Below are 18,307 nucleotides of genomic sequence, written 5' to 3'. Positions count from 1 at the left end.
CCGAGCAGAAAAGATGGAGATGTGTAGAGACAGAAAAACTGACACGGGGAAGCAGAGGAGGAAATAAAAGGATTCAGGGAAAGGTTAGAGAAGCAAATGAAGGGTGAGAGAGGAGGTAGAAACCCAAGTGTGGCACTTTGTATCTAAGTAGAAAACAAATGCACACAGACCTTAAGAAATGTTAGTCTGGATGACAAATTAGACTCTGCTAGTATTTATTTCAGGGATAAAGTTAATTATATTTCTAGGGCTGGCTGGCTGGAAAGATTAGATCACATAGTAATTTGGATGCAGTTATAATCTAGTAATAAGCCTGTCTTTAGATTTATGTTGATACCCAATGTGCCTCACATTAAAATTTCCCCTAGGTCAATAGTGCCTATTTTATGTGAAACTTAGACATGTAGAACAATGAGGACGTCTCAAGTGCAATGGGTTTCAATTTCAAAAATTGTAGTCTTAGAATATAATAAATGTGATTGCCTTTAAAAGAAAAATTCCCCCATGAAGCTACAATCTGAATATTAATTTTGAAATTTTGAGACACCTTCTGTATTGATTTTTAAGAAAATATACTGTTCTCATGTGTGTGTGTGTGTGTGTGTGTGTGTGAGAGAGAGAGAGAGAGAGAGAGAGAGAGAGAGAGAGAGAGAGAGAGAGAGAGAGAGAGAGAGAGAGAGAGAGAGAGAGAGACTTAGAACAGCCAGAGGACAACCTAGTATCCAAGTTTTGGTTTTAGTCTCTCAGACCTAGAACTCAGCACAGGTGAGTTCATCTGGGAAACACCAGCTGCCTGGCTAAACTTGGAGGGATGGAAGCACCTAGTGAGTAGTGCACTGCTTCTTCTGGGGAAAGAGACTCTTGAGGCTGGAGGAGTATGTATTGTGGGGAAGCAGAAAGGGGCAGGAGAGCTTGGCCTTCTGGGAGCTTTCCCATTCTCTGCCTCCATTGTCTGTGAAGAGAATGATGAGCTTTTATGATGGTGGCTGAGTCCAGTACCTGGATTGAGAAGTTGGCAGGCAGAAAATAGAAAATGTAGCCATGTGCCTGCACAATTTCCATCCATGGTGATATGCACAGCCTCCCATTTACCTCCTCTCCTGATTAAGAATTCTGGTTGTGCTGGTTGCAGTTTTCCACTTGCCTAAAGCTCCAAGGCTCGGTTGCACAGTGAAAACCCTAGAGGCAGGAATAAAGTCTTTCCAAAAGGAGTAAAGGTGAGTAGAAGTAAAAGTGATATGGGAAAAGGCACCTGAAGAGAGTACCCAGGAACAGGATCAAAGATGAAGGAGGGCACACACTGCCTTATGAACTCAGAAAGAATGGAAGTAATGTAGAAATGAATGACTGCTAGACTCCAGTGTTTAGAAAGCAGTAATCCCCTCAGTTAGGGGGATTATTATAGGGTCTTCAGGATTTAAATAAACCATGGCAGACTATCTCTCAAAAGAATTTTAGAAAGAACCAATATTCAACATAGGAGTCCAAGTGTGGCTAGTAAACTTCCTCTAGCATTTATACCTGCTTCTAGCATCATTTCAGATTTCAGAAGGTAGACAAAGGTTTAGTTCTATCTCTGTGTCTGCTAATGCTTATCCTCATGTCTAAAGTGAGGTGTTTCTGAGACAGGTTGGGATTTCACAAGCCCTTCCACCTTTTCCCAACCTGACTCCACAGAGGCAGCTCTAAAAATATTGCTGTTTCTCAATATGCCCTGATCCATGCCCAGGATCACTCCTACATCTTGAAGTAATACCTTAGAAAACCTTGCCATAAAACATTAATTACATGCATGCTACATTTAGAACAGCTCCTTGAGTTGTATTAACTGCTTAATTTTCTCACCTGTTATCCCCATAGTGAAGAGAGATCCGTGGAAGGTGGGTCTCTAGCTGAAAGTTTGCATCTCTGGAATGGGATGGTACCAGGACCCAGGAGCAAGAGGCTGCTCAGTAGCTGCTGTGTAATAATGTTGCTTTCTACTGTTTCAAAATCAGCACTTGGAAAGTCCTAAGGGGTAGATTGCTAACATTCACTCATTACTAACATATGACTAGGTTACATAAACCCAAATGTTATTGCAAAATATTCCAGAGAATAAATGGTTAAAGGAACATCTAAGTTGAAACACTCTGTATTGCCCCACAAGTGTAGAATGTATTGTGTGTGAGGCATTAGTATAATGAAATGCCATACTGAACCCCAATACTTTTGACAGAGGTGAACCTGAAATATAGTATTATATTGTTTTATAACAATTCCTTTTGCTTTTAAACTTTTTTAAATGTTAAGGATTTTATAATCTCAAAGATTGAGGTGATCTAAGCCTACTGCAGGGAACAGAAGACAGTCTGGAGCAATTAGGATTTGGATAACTAGGTGTTAATGTGGGTATCTGGTTTGAGTCAGTTAAAACATGGCTGACCCCAGACATTCAGGGAACTATAAGCAAATGATAGTTGACATTGGACATTCAACAACATGCAGCAAAGATGTAATGTTATATTCCTGGCAGAAGGCCACTCTATGTTTTGTAGAAATATGTCCTTGAGAACAGGGTCGAGTGCCCTCACCACTTGCCTTTTCCAGCTAGCTTATGGAGGCTGTGAGACCACCCACAAACTATGTGCTGGACTACACATGTGCCCATGCCAAGTGTGAAGTCACGTGTACAAGTGTGTGCCTGCCAAAACCTGCCTGACTAGCAATCTGTGTCCATAGCACATCTCCTCTGCCTACATCTCCCCCCATCTTCTTCAAACTCCACCCTCTAATGTCCCTCCTACTCTCCTGGCTTCAGATCCTGGACTTCACACCTGTTGTCTGCTGAACAGCTTCCTTATGTGACTGTAATTCAGACTGAGTTCAATGATTTTTTTAAGCCATGTTGAAGATATTTTCAAGAGCAATTTTCTTAAATTGTTTCTGCCAGTATACCCTCCTCCTTCTACCCATTAGCCTTCATGTTATTCTTCATAAACATAAGGGGTGATGACCGAAGGCCAAGGGGCGGTGATCATTCAAAAGGCAGTGATATTCAACATTCAGGAGTCACTGAGTTGCCTTCCCAGTACTCTACTATGTCTCTGTATCTCTTTTGTATCTCTGTCTATTCTGCCTAACATCTCTAATCCACACACCACTACCCTGGAATGGACAAACCCATCGAGGCTGGACACCGACATCAAAGACACTGAAATGGGAGAAAATATTTTTGGAAAGATGAGCAAGAAACTGCTAAGCCATCACTTAGTCATGACAAAAGAGAAGCAGGGCCAAATTCTACCTGAGGAGTAAATTAGTGAAGAACTTCCACTAAGGTTCATCCACACAGGGACAGATTTCTGAACTTTACTTTGGTAGAGACTGAGAAAATATAAACTTAAGTAACCGCCCCCCCCCCCACACACACACACCCATCATCCGCAGGAACAGCTCACTGCTATCTTCCAAAAGGGACAAATCAAATCTCCATCCATCAGTGTGTGAGTACATTCAAAGGAGCCACTCACCTTTACGCCTCTGTGCTTCTGATTGCTGCAGTGCTGGGAACAGGTAAGTTGAAAGAAGACTCTTCTATAAATCCTAGGAGACCAGGAAGGCCAGCATCTTGGAGGAAGAGCAGTCACTTACTAAATGCCAGCCCTGGCCATAGCAAGTACCCTGAGACTTTCCAGGCAGTACAAAGACTGTGATGTGTTGAGAAGCCCTCACATCTTTGGCATTAACCTTGAGCACATGGCAGAGATTTCACCAAGTTCAGGTAAAAGAGGTGGAAAATGAAGTCAGAGAATAAACACAGAAGAAAATTATTTTCTTAACAAAGTAATATTTTCAACTGCCTCCACAAATACTTTTTGTGTGAAAATATTTATATGAAAAAGCAATATACCATTCTGTTTCATTGGTCATCACTACCATTAATTAAATTTTGACACAAATGGAGCTTGACAATAAAATGGCAGTATGTAGGCTCAAGGTTATGTACAATCCCCTGATCAGAGAATTTGTAATGCAGGCAATGCAGTACTTGAAACAATACACTGATTTCTTATTTCAGTTGCTACACATCTATTTGAGAGAGCACAGAATACATAGATACAGTAAAATAAATACAGTGGGATAAATAATCAAAATTAATACAAACAATAAACATAGACATTTTATAATGTACAGACTTACAAATGAACAGTTTTAGTATAAAAACTGCATTTCTACAAAGCTGTCTAGAAACAAATGAAATTCAACCACATTAGAAACAAGTCATAGCCACATGTAAACAGAATCACAGTCTACACACAACTTTAGAGAATATGACTGTGAGGTCCATGTGCTAGGCTGAAGCTGACCAAGGTTTTTCTCAGTTGAACCTCCTGCTTTGGGTAGCTGCTCAAAGAACTAATCCAGCAGATTTCATCAGACTCAACCTTGGCTTCTATCAGACAAGCTACAATCTCAAGAGGAGCAAATCCAAGAATGAGGTAATGAGACACAATACTCTGAGAGTCTCTGTTGGCACAAATATTTACACAAATACTTTCCAAACAGTTGACAGATCTGACAGCTAGTCAACTGCACAAATACAATACTGGCAGAAAAAACAGCAGGACACTAAAAGGAAGAACACAGAAAACCTGCAAACACCAACAAAAGTACTCATCTCCCCTTCTTTCTCTCACTTGAGGCTTAGGATTTTTTGCTGAAATAACATTCACCCCTTTTAATCCTTTAAAACTTTCCTTTAGACTCTATTGTTTCCCATCTTGCAAAATGTCACACAGTAGATAAGCCTTTAACTAGCATTTTAATTACCTCCCCCAAAGATGTTACAAGATATACTTATTCAAACTTACACACTCAAATCATGTGACGATGTGTTAATTATAAGTCACGGGTTTGCACCTAAAACGTAAATGAGTGGCTTTCTCAAATGTCAAAGCTGATCTGTCTCAAGCTTCTTTCCCTTCTATTGCACTAATTATTAGATAACAGGTACAGATTCTACTACGAGACTGTAGTGACTGCCTTGCAGTTCAATGGCTGTGAAGTGAATTAGCCAGCACTTATCTGTCCCATGATTATCCTTCAAAACAAAAAACAATAAAAACAACAAAAAAGTGTAGTTTCCTGTGCACTGCCTCCAGGAGATTCTAAGCAAGCTGGCGTAGTTCAGCACAGATACCTCCAGGAGATTCTAAGCAAGCTGGCGTGGTTCAGCACAGATAAAGAAATGAACAGTAAAAGAAATTCAAAAAAAGAGAGGTAACTGGAGTTTTCAGACATTCCAAAAAAGAACAAGGCACCTTATCCTAACTATCTGTACATAAAGCACTGCACACCCTTATTCCACAGTTACTATCTCATTTACCCAATTTTAACATACAGAAAATAGTATTCTACAATTAAATAGCAGATATGGCAGTGGAGGAGAAGCATAGTTAGTTTATATATATATATATATATATACATATATGTATATATATGTATATATATATATATATAATCATTTTTCCATGCACTTAACTTCTGGATTAAATTTATAATGTACACAAAAATAAAACATATTAATTGTTGATCTAATTCTAAGTTGACTTTTCTCCTTTAATTTAATATCAAATCAGTATTGAAAATAAACCTAAAGGCTGTCAAACAGAAATAAATTAAATTAGTAAGTACTTACTGGATATCTTTACTAGAAACCCAATTTTTTGCCAGGATGTTAAAAAAAAGGAAAGGCTAGGAAAAATAATTCCTACAGATAAATATAATTTTACTGGACTGGACCTTCTTCTTTATGACTTTTTTCTCCTACCTTCCTACTTATTTTAAGTATTTTTAAGAAAATGTATAATCTCATTGTATAATCAAGTACTGTTTGATCTAACTGGAAACTGGCACTGAAACATTTCTAAAAGCTAAGGCAGACTAATTCTCAAGCCTTCCCTCTAGTTAAACATCCCATTAAAACCCAGTACTTCAGTTTGCAGGAGGGGTACTACTCAGAACAGAGACACGGAGTCTTCCCTTTCCCACTCACTGACCTAGGTTTACTATAACAAGGGAAGAAATCCACTGGCAGGAGAGAAGGAGCATCTTAGCTCTAGCAGGAAGATAAAGGCCACCACAGAACCATGGGTCTTTTGAGTAAAGATGTGTCAGAGGACAGGAACATGAAAGGGCAGGAAGGTCACCTTTTCCTTTGTTCTATGACGGTCTCAGCCTTGAATTAACAGTTAACTACGTTACAAAGATGAAATAAAAACATTTATAAAGAATGGATTGTCACAAGAAAATCTTCCTTTGTGCAAGGTTTGTAGCAGCATCATGCAGTACAGGAGGGCAGATTCTGAACCCCATCACCAGTGAACCTTCTGTTGGCAGCTAATACAGAGAAAACTACATAACCTTTTTAAACATGACAGACTCATTATTCTGACTCAATCCAAGGGTTACATAGAAGATTGACTTTAGGCATATTTCATATACCTAGAATTTGACTTTATGAATTTATTCTAAGGCCTTAAAGAGTAAGAGAGGAGTTGGAGAGAAATTTTTTAAGATGCTGGGTTTGCTTGATACTGATACCAGATTGAGTAGGGAGAGATGATACAATTCTCTAGAGGATTAAGGAAGACAGAAACAAAATCAAATCTTTCATCTCTTGAAATTGACTTTCATAGATTTTTTTCACCAAAAGCACAAAAGAAAAGTAGACATGTTTCTCAGTTATTATTAATGTGTTTCTTGAGGCAGGAACCCCTTGAGGTGGAAACTAAACAACACAGATCTGAAGCCGGCACACTTTGGGGTTCAGAAAAACAAAGAATGTGGCTAAAGGAACTCTTGAAGAAGTTATCCTGGAAGTATTACAGGCTGACCAAAACCAGCTGTTTGTCTGTACCAGCCCGATGAAAGCCCTACTACCTTTCGAATTTCCAAAGATTACGTTACATGCCTTTGAGATACTTGACAGTCCCAGCCTCATCAGCAGTGGTTACTGATTACCTACAGCCTTGAGTCAAATGAGAGTAATGGATCCAGACTCCTGACATCTCCTGATATCTGCTGCTCTCACTACAGAGCAGTTATAAAACATGTGGTAATCTTCAGTCCCACAGTGGAGAAGCCACAGGAATTAAATGAAGAAAATAAAAGACAACAGAGATCAAGGGAGCTCAGATGACTCGCCAGCATCTTTCTCAAGTTGTATTTATACCCAGGTCTCTAGAATTTCTGGCCCCAAGAGAGTGTTTCGGGGGCTGTGGTACCCAATGTTTCTTACATGACAAAAACAATGCTTAACAATGAAGATTCTTCCTATACTTCCAGGGTGTTCAGGACCAATGTGGTTTTGCTCTCATTTTGTTTAGGCCAGCAGCCTCGTTTCTAAAGGTGCTATGGAGGACTGGAGAGGAGTCCTCTGGTTGATTCTTTGGCCCCCAAGTATATCAACTTGTTCTCCACCTAAATCCCTGCAAAGATCCTTACACCATGGTGGCTGAGTGCTGTCTCTGACTCTCTTTAGGACACAGAGGCTTACTACCATGTGACCACAGGACCAGAGATCATCTTTCAAGAGTAAACACTGTTCATTCATGAAAAAAATTAAAAACTAAATACAAGCTAAAGATTTGGCTTAAACTGCAGACGAGAGGGAAGCAGACTTATTTTTCTTGCCTATATTTTTAGAAATGGCATCATGAAATCTATGGTTCCTTGTTTGCATGCTGACTCTTGCGCTGCCTCAATGAGTCTTCCACCACCTTCTGCGTATCCACTGAATGAGCTTCATCAGGTTCACGTTCCTTCTGGGACACACTGCCTTCCTGTAGTACTTCCTGGTCATTGGCATCACTTCTTTCCTCATCCATGATGCCTGCCAGGTTGTCCTCTTCCTCATATTCCTCTACTTCATCCTCATCTCCAAGGTCCTCTTTCTCTTCCTCATCATCCACAAGACTGTCTTTGTTTTCTTCTTCATTTGAGTCATCCTTTTCTTCTTCTGCATCCTGCAGCTGTTCAGCTCCACGAACATCCTCCGGCCTCTGATCCTGCTCTATGAACAGAAGAGAAACAGAGGGGGGGAAATTCACTCTGGATAAATCATGGCAATTTAGTCATTAACTCACAGTTTAACCATGAGGTGAATAAACTGAGGAGATTTCTCCTCCGAAGTGTTGGCATCATGTGATCAGGTTTTCTGGTTGCAGCTTAGCCCCATCTAGAGATTTACTCTCTCCCTACAGGAGCATCACTGACTTGATGGCAGAGCAGATGGGAATAGAGTGCAAAGTTTTGTTTGTACTATGTATTACATTCAGTGTAAAAATCTCAGCGAATCTTTGGTCATAGCAACTATTTCAGACAAGCTGAACCAAGCAGAGTCCTGTTCCCTAAGAGTTTGAGGCCAAAGTCAGAGAAAAGGCCTCCTCTTACCACAAAGTTAAACTGATAAAATAGGAGTTAGGAATATTGATAGCTACTGAATGAACTTTAGCACTATAACATCACTTGGGCTGGGCTTGTACACAGAGAACCCCACAGCAGTTTATACACTGGCTCCCTTTCACACTCCACAATGCTGAAGGTCAGACATGTTACTTAGCTATCTATGAAGTCTTCACATTTTCAAGAACTAAAGACATGACCTTATTTAAACTCCTGAGGAAATGCAACACTACGAATAAAGGCCATCAACTTCAGAGCCAATTAGGCCCAGAAGTAAAGTAAATACATGCAGATTTGGGAAAACTAAGGACTTGAGAGAGTGACAAGCTATCTTAGAGACTCAATATATGTGAGTTCCTCATAGAAACCTTCACTCCTAATCAATAAAATTGTCCACTGAAAAATGAGGGGAGTAAGCCCAAGAGGAAAATGCAATCTTCAATAGGAAGTATTTTCTAATTTTTAAAAAAGGAAAGTAAATTTTATTCAAATTTATATGGAGAAAACATTTTTAAGGAACTCAATGGAGGTAACTGAATGCTCAGTGATTAGATGTTAGTATCAAATGCAGAGCCGCAGACAGAATACCACAAAACTCTAAAAATTCCACCCATGTGAACTTCTCACCAGAGCGTTCAGATGAAACTCTTGGAAGTGGCACGTAGAAGCATTCTGAGATTACCACCAGGACCTGGAGGGAACAAAATGACTCCACACTGAGTAAAGAAGACAAACTGCCATCCAGCCTCAACATCAGATTTGTGTCCCATACCCAGACATCCTTAGACACTTAGCAGCTAGTAACAGCCTTGAGAAAGATACAGATGAGCTTTAGCTTTACCTTGAGGGTAATCCAGGGATATGGAATACTCTTGAGTATTTTTTTTTAAAAAAAAAACTGCCCATATAAAAGAAAATTCTGCAATTGAGAATTAAATTCTATTTTAAGCAGAGACTGGCTGGCTTCACCTCTTATCTTGACTGTATGCATGATTTTATACTATATTAAACAAGTTTTTTTTTCCTTGAAAAACTACAAATTTCTTAAGGCAATGATCACCTCTGCCCTCGTTCCATACCCAGAGACAAGCATGGGTCATATTAACAAAACTGTTGGCTTGTGCCCAGAAGTGTAGAGTTACATGGAACCAGACTCTCCAACTGCAACATTTCACTGCTCTGTGTTACCAAACAGAAGATAGCACCTGGAAGAAGCCGCCCAAGTACCAGGTTATACCACCCAACTCTCGTTCTTGTAGATGTCCATCAGGCATTCTACCTGACTGTCCTTGGACTTTGCAATTCTCTCCCAGCCTCCTGGCTACAGGAATACAGGCACTGCTATTAGAGGCATGGCACACATGCATAGTTTGCTTGCATATTTCCTCTTTTTGTTAGTTAACCTACAGAGGAAGACTTCTTTTTAAATAAGCAACCAGATTTCAAAAACATGAATAGCACTTTATTATACTAGTATTTTACAGGTGCTTTGAAATTTTAATTGTTGAAGCCATACTCCTGTGGACTACATTAAAAAACAAATGCATCCTACTTTGTATTCAAGACTATAACTATTCATATATTCATTTGTTTAACTTAGGTTCAAGATCCATGTTAACAGCTAAGGTAGAAATGTTGAAGAGGGCAGCAGTTTAACTATACAGAAATATGGATGAAGTGTTTCATATGAACCATAAATAAAGCACCCTGATACTTTAGAGATAGAGATTACATTCAATGTAGGGTTCAGACTTCCATTTGACAGAGGAGGATCTAAGGTCCTAGGCACAGTAGATGATGGGAAATGGCTGTCTGGCTCCTCTAGTTTCTCCAAGTGGGGTTACTAATATTTATGGATATATAGAGGACCAGGAATTGCAGGCAATGGCACCCATAAGAGAAGACAATGGGGTGAAGGAAAGACTTGTGGATTGAGAAATAAGTCTCAAGCTGTTTAACTGGTTTAGACAGCAAAGATGAAAACATTTCCATCTGAAAGACCAAGTTTGAAAATCAAATTTTTAAAGTAAATGTCATGTGTTTACTAACTTTGGTGACTATTTTTATTTAATTTCACAAGGAGGTAGAACATTTTAATAATCCAATATTTCTGGCATTTCCAACAACTTCCAGAGAGAGCAAGTGACATGCATAACAGTATTGGGCTAACTGAGTACCACAGCCTAGAAGAGACTCACAGCTCAGTCTTGACTTTTTCTAGCATTGGCTAAGTGGTCTTGGACAGGTCACTTAACTATGTTCCCCTGCCACCACTCACAAAGTTGTTCATGTGCTAGTCCATCATCAAGATCTGTTTATGTTGTACACAAATCCATTATGCCTTCTTCCTCAGAAACAAGGAGGAAAGTCTATTCTTAATAGATACTCTCAGTTCAAGACTGCTTTCTGTTTCAAGGGCCATTGTCAGTTTCTAAGTTACTATAAGCATCTCATAACCCTCATAAATATTCTTTTAATCTAACTTTCCAAACAAACTCTATGCATAGGAATGAAATTCTAAACCTTAGCTGAGCAGTATTCACTTGTTTTGCCATACCCACCTACACTGCCAATGTCTCCACCTTTGATTCACCTAGGATCTTTCTCATACTGTATCCCCTGAAAGAGCCCATACTCATGTAGTTTCCAAACATTCTGATTAAAAAAGAAAAAAGAACAACAAAAGGAAGAAAAAGAAAAGAAAGAAAAACTAGTACTAAAGAAAAGGCAGGGGATGCACAGAACTAACATTCTATTTTTGTAGAGTCAAATTCCGTTAAACCAGGGCAAGTGGGCTATGTCTGTTAGCAAGAGCATTCATAAAACAAAACATAGATGGGGCCTAAATAATGATTCATATAGGTAGCCATGTTCCAACCCCCTTCTAAAGTTAACATCGGAAGCTAAACTCAAAAATGAGCTACAGTGTGAATAAAGAACAACCATGAAAGAGGTTAAGCCTCTTCAGTTTTCTAGAGTTACTGTCTCGCACCAAGTTGTGACTTAACTATGAGATCAATGACCAGCCATTTTAGACTTTTTAAGACCTTCCTAGAAAGCCAAGTTTCATTAGAAAATGTAACTACACTTATCAAAACTCTACACTTTACCTATATGTTTCACAACTAGAAACTACATAATCAATAACCAACAAAACTTTCCAAAAGGCGTATTATCCTAATTAGAGTTTAATATGCAATCAACATGTTCGTGTATAGGTTAAGTGAAACATTTAAAATATTTACATAAAAAAAATCACAAAGCATGTATGGCAACTTCTGTATTTAAGTAAGTCAATGTATTTTTGCAACTTTCACTAATACCTAAAAAGAAGATATATGGATACAAATTTTCATGCCCAATGAGGACATAATGATTTACTTTGAATTTTTTTCTTACTGATATTATTTATATTATCTAACAAAAAACAATCCCAGGGAACAAGAGGGTATTCTAAGAATCTGGTCAGGATTAGATATTCAACTGAAGGATAAAAACAAGAAAAATTGTCTTTTATTTAACTCATTAGGTCCATTCTACATTTCTACAGTGCTCAAAGCAAGGATCTTTGTGTGAAATCACAGCTAGCTTGGCTATCTTGGATGGAAAACGACTCCCATTCAAGTATGGTATTTAGTTTTCATTGATCACTGTGCATATCCTCGGCAGCATTAATCTTCAGAATATTTTAGAGAAAAGAGGGTGATAATGCATCTCCCACTATATTACACATTACCACTGCAACCAATAAGCAAATTCACTGCTTAAATGACACAAAATGATTATTTATGTGCTTTTCCTTTCATGGTCACCTTTTAATTTATATGATATCCTTTGTTTAATGGAAAAGAAAAAATGACTGGCATTATCTTACCAGACCCATGAACAGGCCAAACACCAAAGTAGCAATGACAAAAAAGACGTAAGAACACCATGCAGGAATTCCAAGAGTCACTGTGAAATAGTTGTGAAGGTGCTGAAATCAAAATGGAAATAAAACGCTTACTTGCAGTGCAGGATTTTCTAGCTGTAACTCCAGTCTACAAAATATCTCTCCACATATGTACCCAAAGTTTATAATTAATAATTACTAATGAAGAAGTCAATGTTTGTAGCATTATGAACAGAATAATTATCAAAATCATATTCAGTAATATTATTCTTTAGAGCTCAAGATCTTGATAGAGGTCTGATCAAATTGCCTTATCAATTCTTTCTCCCATTATAGAAGGTTTTCTAATTATCTTTGCCAAATCATTACCTATTCCTCCATATTTAATCCCAACATGATTTATTAAAATATGAAACCCATTATCAATTTTTATGTAAAGCCAAGTTATGCCTTAGAGCATGAACTATTTAAAATGTCTCCATATTTACTTTTCCTAATATTAAACAATATGTGAATTACAGATATGAAATGTTCATTTCAAATTAAAGCCTATTTAGAGGTAGACTTGCTGGGCCTATACTTCTTCATGATAAGTCATATTGTTTTAGACTACAAACTATAATCCAATCAATTACTAGGCACAAGATTAAAAGGCTACAATTTAGACATTAGAGCCCACAGAAACAATTACTGAATGATCTTCCCAAAACACACACACATACCCTCTCTCTCTCTCTTTCTCTCTCACACACAACACACACATACACAATGAGTTCAAGTTTCTACTTTAATTTTATATTTTCTAAAATCTAAGTTATTCTTATTAGATTTTTAGTTTATGCTAAGAAATTAAATATTTTAACCTGACATGTTCTGAATGAGAAACATGTAAACAAACAAAAATTGTTACTGACCAGAACAATCCAACAATTCAAAGCCTCACCACTTAGGCTCCATCTCTCGCTGATGTAGCCTAGCAGCAGAATTCACATAGTAATGGTTTTACGGGCATGCATATCAAAAGCATGAAAGGATCACAAAGACTCAGAAAGCTGCTGAGGCCAAATAGTACAAACTCTCTGCAAAGGAAGCCCTGTTATGGCTATTATGCAAAGCCATGAAGGTAAAATTTAAGTGGTCAGAGAGATCCTAGATTGCTGACGCTGTAAGAAATATAGGGCTTTAGTCAAAAAAATTGTGGGCATCTAGTGAACAACCCAAGAGAGAGACTATGTGAGCTCTCAGTTCACAGTATTGACGCCCAGATAATGTCAGCATGAGTTCTAGATGCAGGAACTACAGTTGCAAGGTGTGTTAGTGGTTCTGCTGAATTTGTCTCACTTCAATCAAACTTTCCTTGCTACGCCACTATTTTACCACTTACAGAATGTCTTGCCATATGCTAAAAATGTTCTTTTACTTTACAGCTCATGGTGAAGAGGCTGCCCTGAGTCTTAGAAGAGGCCACATAATTCTGAACATCACTGAACTATAACTAACTATGAGGACTTTTAAAGTAGGGGTTGTATGCTTCTTGTCATATGGGCACCAGAGGCAGAGTATTATGGCTTGGATAAGAAATGTCCCCCACAGGCACATGCATGAATGCTTGGTATACACTTGACTGCACTGTTTTCAGTAGCTGTAGAATTTCAAGGGAAGAGGCAGGGTTGGTGAAAGTAGATCACAAAGGGGTAGGCTTAAAAGTTTGAGCCTGACCTCAGTTCTGACACTCCCGCCTCTAATATTTTTAATAATTCTTTGCAAATTTCATACAATATATTTTGAGCATATTCAACATCTCTTCCACAAATCCTTGTAGCATTACCCCTCACCTAGCCACCTACCCAACCTGGTTTCTTTTACCAATTTTTCTTTTAAAAACAAAAGACAAAATTTGTTACTCAAATATTTTGGGTGTGGTACTTGCCTTGATATGTAGCCTTTCACCCTGTATGCTGGAATTTTGTCTGGCTGAAGCTTGCCCAAGTCCTATGCATGTAGTCACAGGACTATCTGTTCATCTGTGTAATTTCCTCATTATGTCTTGGAAAACATTGTTTTCTTATAGTCATATATCATTGTTAGCTCTCACATCTTTTGGGCCCCTCATCCTCAATGATCCCCAAGAGGGGTATGTCAGAAATGTCCCATTTAGGGCTGAGTACTCTGTAACCTTCTATTATCTGCATATTGACTGTCAGTTGTGGGTCTTTGTGTTAACTGCCATGCACTGCAAGGAGATTATCTCCTAAATGCTGAGAGATGTACTAATATTGGGTATAGCAACAAATCATTAGGAGTCATTTTAATATTGTGTCCATTTAGCAGAACAAAAGCAACAGGTTTTCTCTTAGGGCCAATGAGTGGCCTATCCACAGGTTTCTGGCCCCAATAACACTTCTAAGTATGGGGCCCATCTCAAGGAGCAGGCCTTAAATCAAATAAGTAAGTAGTCAGTTACTCCCTTAACACTGGTGCCACTATTCCACCAGAGGGTATATATTACCAGGACAGTCACTATTGTAGCTCACAAAGTATACAGCTGGGTAAGACTGATGATGAATTTTCTCCTCCAGGGGCATGTATATCACCTTTCAGCATTATGACAGATGAGGCTTCTAGGTTTAAAGCCATTTGAATTCTCCATGCTTTGTGACTCAAGTCTGTGGTGTCTTCAGCAGTAGAGTGCTATCATCAAGTTCTCGAGAGTAACCAAGAGCAATGACAATAGCGTGTATGTTGCAGGTCTATGGGATCCCACTGGCTAACAACTCAAAAGGAGGTAACTGGGGTTTTTCTTTGTTCACAAATTTATTAGAGAATTACTGTATCCCTCTTCTAGGATAACTAACTCCATTTAAACTCTTTTTTCATATGTATAAGCATGTATTTTGGAATGCTTCCATATTAGGTTTTCATAAGGCTTTTTTCTAAAGGTCTTTAATGTTAGTTATTCCTCTCCCACAGTAGCTCCTGCACCCAGACCTACCACCTCCCAGCTTGTTATATTAGTCTCTCTCTTCCCTCTACAATTTCAGCTAGCGTCTGAGATGCCAGCCTACCCTGCAGTGGAACTGTGAACTGAGGCGAATCCTTTCTTCCTGAAGTTGTTTTGGAAGGTGGCTCCCAACTCTAAAGTTTTAAGAGGTATTATTCAGCTCTGGTTTTAGGTGAAAAATGTGTATGGAACAGTTTATGCTTTGCTTGATGACTCATTGTCATTACTGGGCTTACGCCTTGAAATATGCCAAACAGAAAACACTAAAGGTCACTCAGTCTCTGGGCTGACTCATGGAAGTATTTTTGAACTTGATTTATGAATACCTGCTGCTTTACCTTACTCATGAGGCTGGAATTAACAAACTGTGGATGAATAATGTGAAGTTTAAATTCTTCTGCACAGCGTCATACACCTTTTCTCCAAAACAAATGATTAAAACACTTAATTTCTAAGTGAGTTGTTAAAGTACAAAGAAGTTATTTGCCTCTGAATCATGGTTTTCTGGTTCAATACTGTTTAGTATCTGAAAGTATTATCACATTTCACTAAGTTTCTCTTTAAGTTTCTTATATCAGCTTATCCTTCAAGGGATCTATTTGAAAAGAAATTCTACAACACTATGGTTTTCTTAGGAAATTAATTATTACTGAAGACCAATGACTAAATAATTATTACTAAGGACTAAAATTAATACAATTGCTTTTACAATCACAGATATAAAATTCCATCTGCTTACTTTGAGTTCACAATGGCTTTAGAGACCTTTATGAATGTAATTGTGGTATTATGAAGTTATATATGTAGTTAATTATAAGAAATAAAGTTTAGCTTTACATTTTTATGTTTCTGTTTCCTTAATCATGTTTCCTTGGGCCAAAGTACTGATACTTGCTCAATGTTATCTGCTTTCATTACATAAAAGTATCCTACTCTATTTTACTGAAAATGTTTTAAAATATCAGCTGATTATACTAAACTTTATATTCTATTAAGTACTTTGCCAGATGATTCAGTTAGAGCTATTTTTTGCTACATATATATTTGCATGAAGGGACTAAATGAAATGATCGTTAAAGAAATAAGGTTATTTCTATAAGTGGTCTGATCAAGTCCTCCATGAACTCTAGACATCTGAACTGCTGCAGCCAGTACTACACTGTCTCAGTCAAAGCTGCAGTAGCTCTAAAGGACAGACTATGTTTTGGAGCTCACCTGTATCAGAGGAGGTATACTCTTGAGGAGTTCAGGAACAAGTCCATGATCCCTTTCACACCCATTCCAGAATCCCCTTAATATCTTTCTTGCATGGGAGCAGCCAGTGAGGCTTCTTCAGTGGTAGCCAAGGCTTCTTTTCCCCTTTTTTAGTCTGTCTCTAAATATCTACAAGACTTAATCTAACAGGCTTCCTGTAGGCTTCAAGAAAGGGATCTTGTGGTTGTACTTCATCTCACTATAACTTGCTATGAACATTTCTGAATATGTAAGAAAAGATAAGAGATGTCCCAAACTAGTTGCAAGAGATCATATACACAAATAGCACACACACACACACTCACACACACACACAAACACACACACACACACACAAACTGCTACAAAATTTTATCTTAAGTCTTCTATTATTAGCATTAGTTCAAAAATAAACAGTAAGTTTAAAGCACTGTGTTATTTAGAACCAGGAAGCAAGCAATTCAAACACAATAAAAGATCAATCTATGGTATTAAGCTCCTACAGAGAAGTGACAGAAATAAACATATTAAAAACTAATGATATATTAAAAACTAATAAATAATTAAACATTTGGTCTAAGTAAGTGTTCTAACACTGAAGTGACTACGTGTCACTCTACAAGCACACACAACAGGGAGTGCTTTAACTGGTGACACAGCCCCTGGTTTCTGTGACAGCCACACAACTCCAGCACCGCAGTGCAACCTAATCAAGAAACAGCAGACACTATAAGCATGGCTGCTCAAAGAAAGCTTTGTTTACAAAACCAAGCTTCTCTCAGGCCATACTTTGCTGTTCCAGAAACACAGAATGACTTTCATGCCTGCCTAGACAATCTTTGATCTAGATTTTCCAAGGGAACAATGAGATAACAAAAAAACGCATCTCATAATCTTTTTTCTTTTTATAAGGACTTAATCACCAATCTAATAAAATTATGACTCTGACATAGCTGTTATGGTAACCACTTCAAATTATTCCTTCCTATAAGCACATTTTACTATGATGAACCAAAAACGAGAGTAGTTTTATAGCTTAAAAACAGAATTATAAAAAGTACTTATAAATTTTCATTTTCCTATATTTAAAAGCTATTTTTTACATTTTTTTAAAAAATCTATATTCAAATATAATATAGTTTAAAAGTACTCACCCAAATCTTGCCAGAGATGCTGAAAAGACCAGCCATTCCAGACATCCTAAGAAAGAGAAGAACTCTGGTCACACACAGTCAAAACCAAGCAAAGCTCAGGCCAAGTAATATACCTTCACTGAGCCTGTACTCATCAAAACTTCAATTCACAAAAAGGTTATATTTCATGGTCATTTTCTGAACTATTCTGCTGTAAACTGCAAAGACATTCCAAATCCTTGGCCCCTTATCCCATTATAGTACAAAAATCCACAATCATGAACAAATTATATCTGTAAAAAAGATAACATATCCTGGTGACTTTGAAAAGTGAACACTTAACACTGTCCAATATATCTTTCCAGATGTAAATGCCGTAATTCCTCATCTGCTTTTTTCCTTCCTTTCAATCCTACACATCCTCCCTCAACAAGCACTGATAGCTAACAAGCAGTCCTTGCACATCACAGTGAAATCAGAAGTTATTGTGTGATCACTCTCATCTTCCTACCACCAAATTTGAGACTAATGTATTCCATATCACCTTTGTATCAACAGCAAACTCTACCTAACCTAACACAGGCCAGTTTTTCAATCTGT

General features: G+C 37.9%; 1 protein-coding gene across 1 annotated transcript in view; it reads right to left on the bottom strand.

Moving 5' to 3' along the window:
* Positions 1-3,809: 3,809 nt before the first annotated feature.
* Positions 3,810-18,307, bottom strand: part of Tmx4 (thioredoxin related transmembrane protein 4) — a 38,244-nt gene continuing 23,746 nt past the window's right edge. Inside the window, exons 5-8 of the mRNA XM_038331984.1 lie at positions 17,729-17,774; positions 12,323-12,424; positions 9,076-9,139; positions 3,810-8,056 (exon numbers count right to left, since the gene is read on the bottom strand). Coding sequence (XP_038187912.1) covers positions 7,707-8,056; positions 9,076-9,139; positions 12,323-12,424; positions 17,729-17,774 — 562 coding nt within the window. The 3' untranslated portion in view covers positions 3,810-7,706. The remainder of the gene's footprint in view (positions 8,057-9,075; positions 9,140-12,322; positions 12,425-17,728; positions 17,775-18,307) is intronic.

Source organism: Arvicola amphibius, chromosome 5 (genome assembly GCF_903992535.2).
Source record: "Arvicola amphibius chromosome 5, mArvAmp1.2, whole genome shotgun sequence".
Lineage (NCBI taxonomy): Eukaryota > Metazoa > Chordata > Mammalia > Rodentia > Cricetidae > Arvicola > Arvicola amphibius.
Note: the sequence above shows the minus strand (reverse complement) of the source record. Positions and strands in the feature narration are given on the sequence as shown.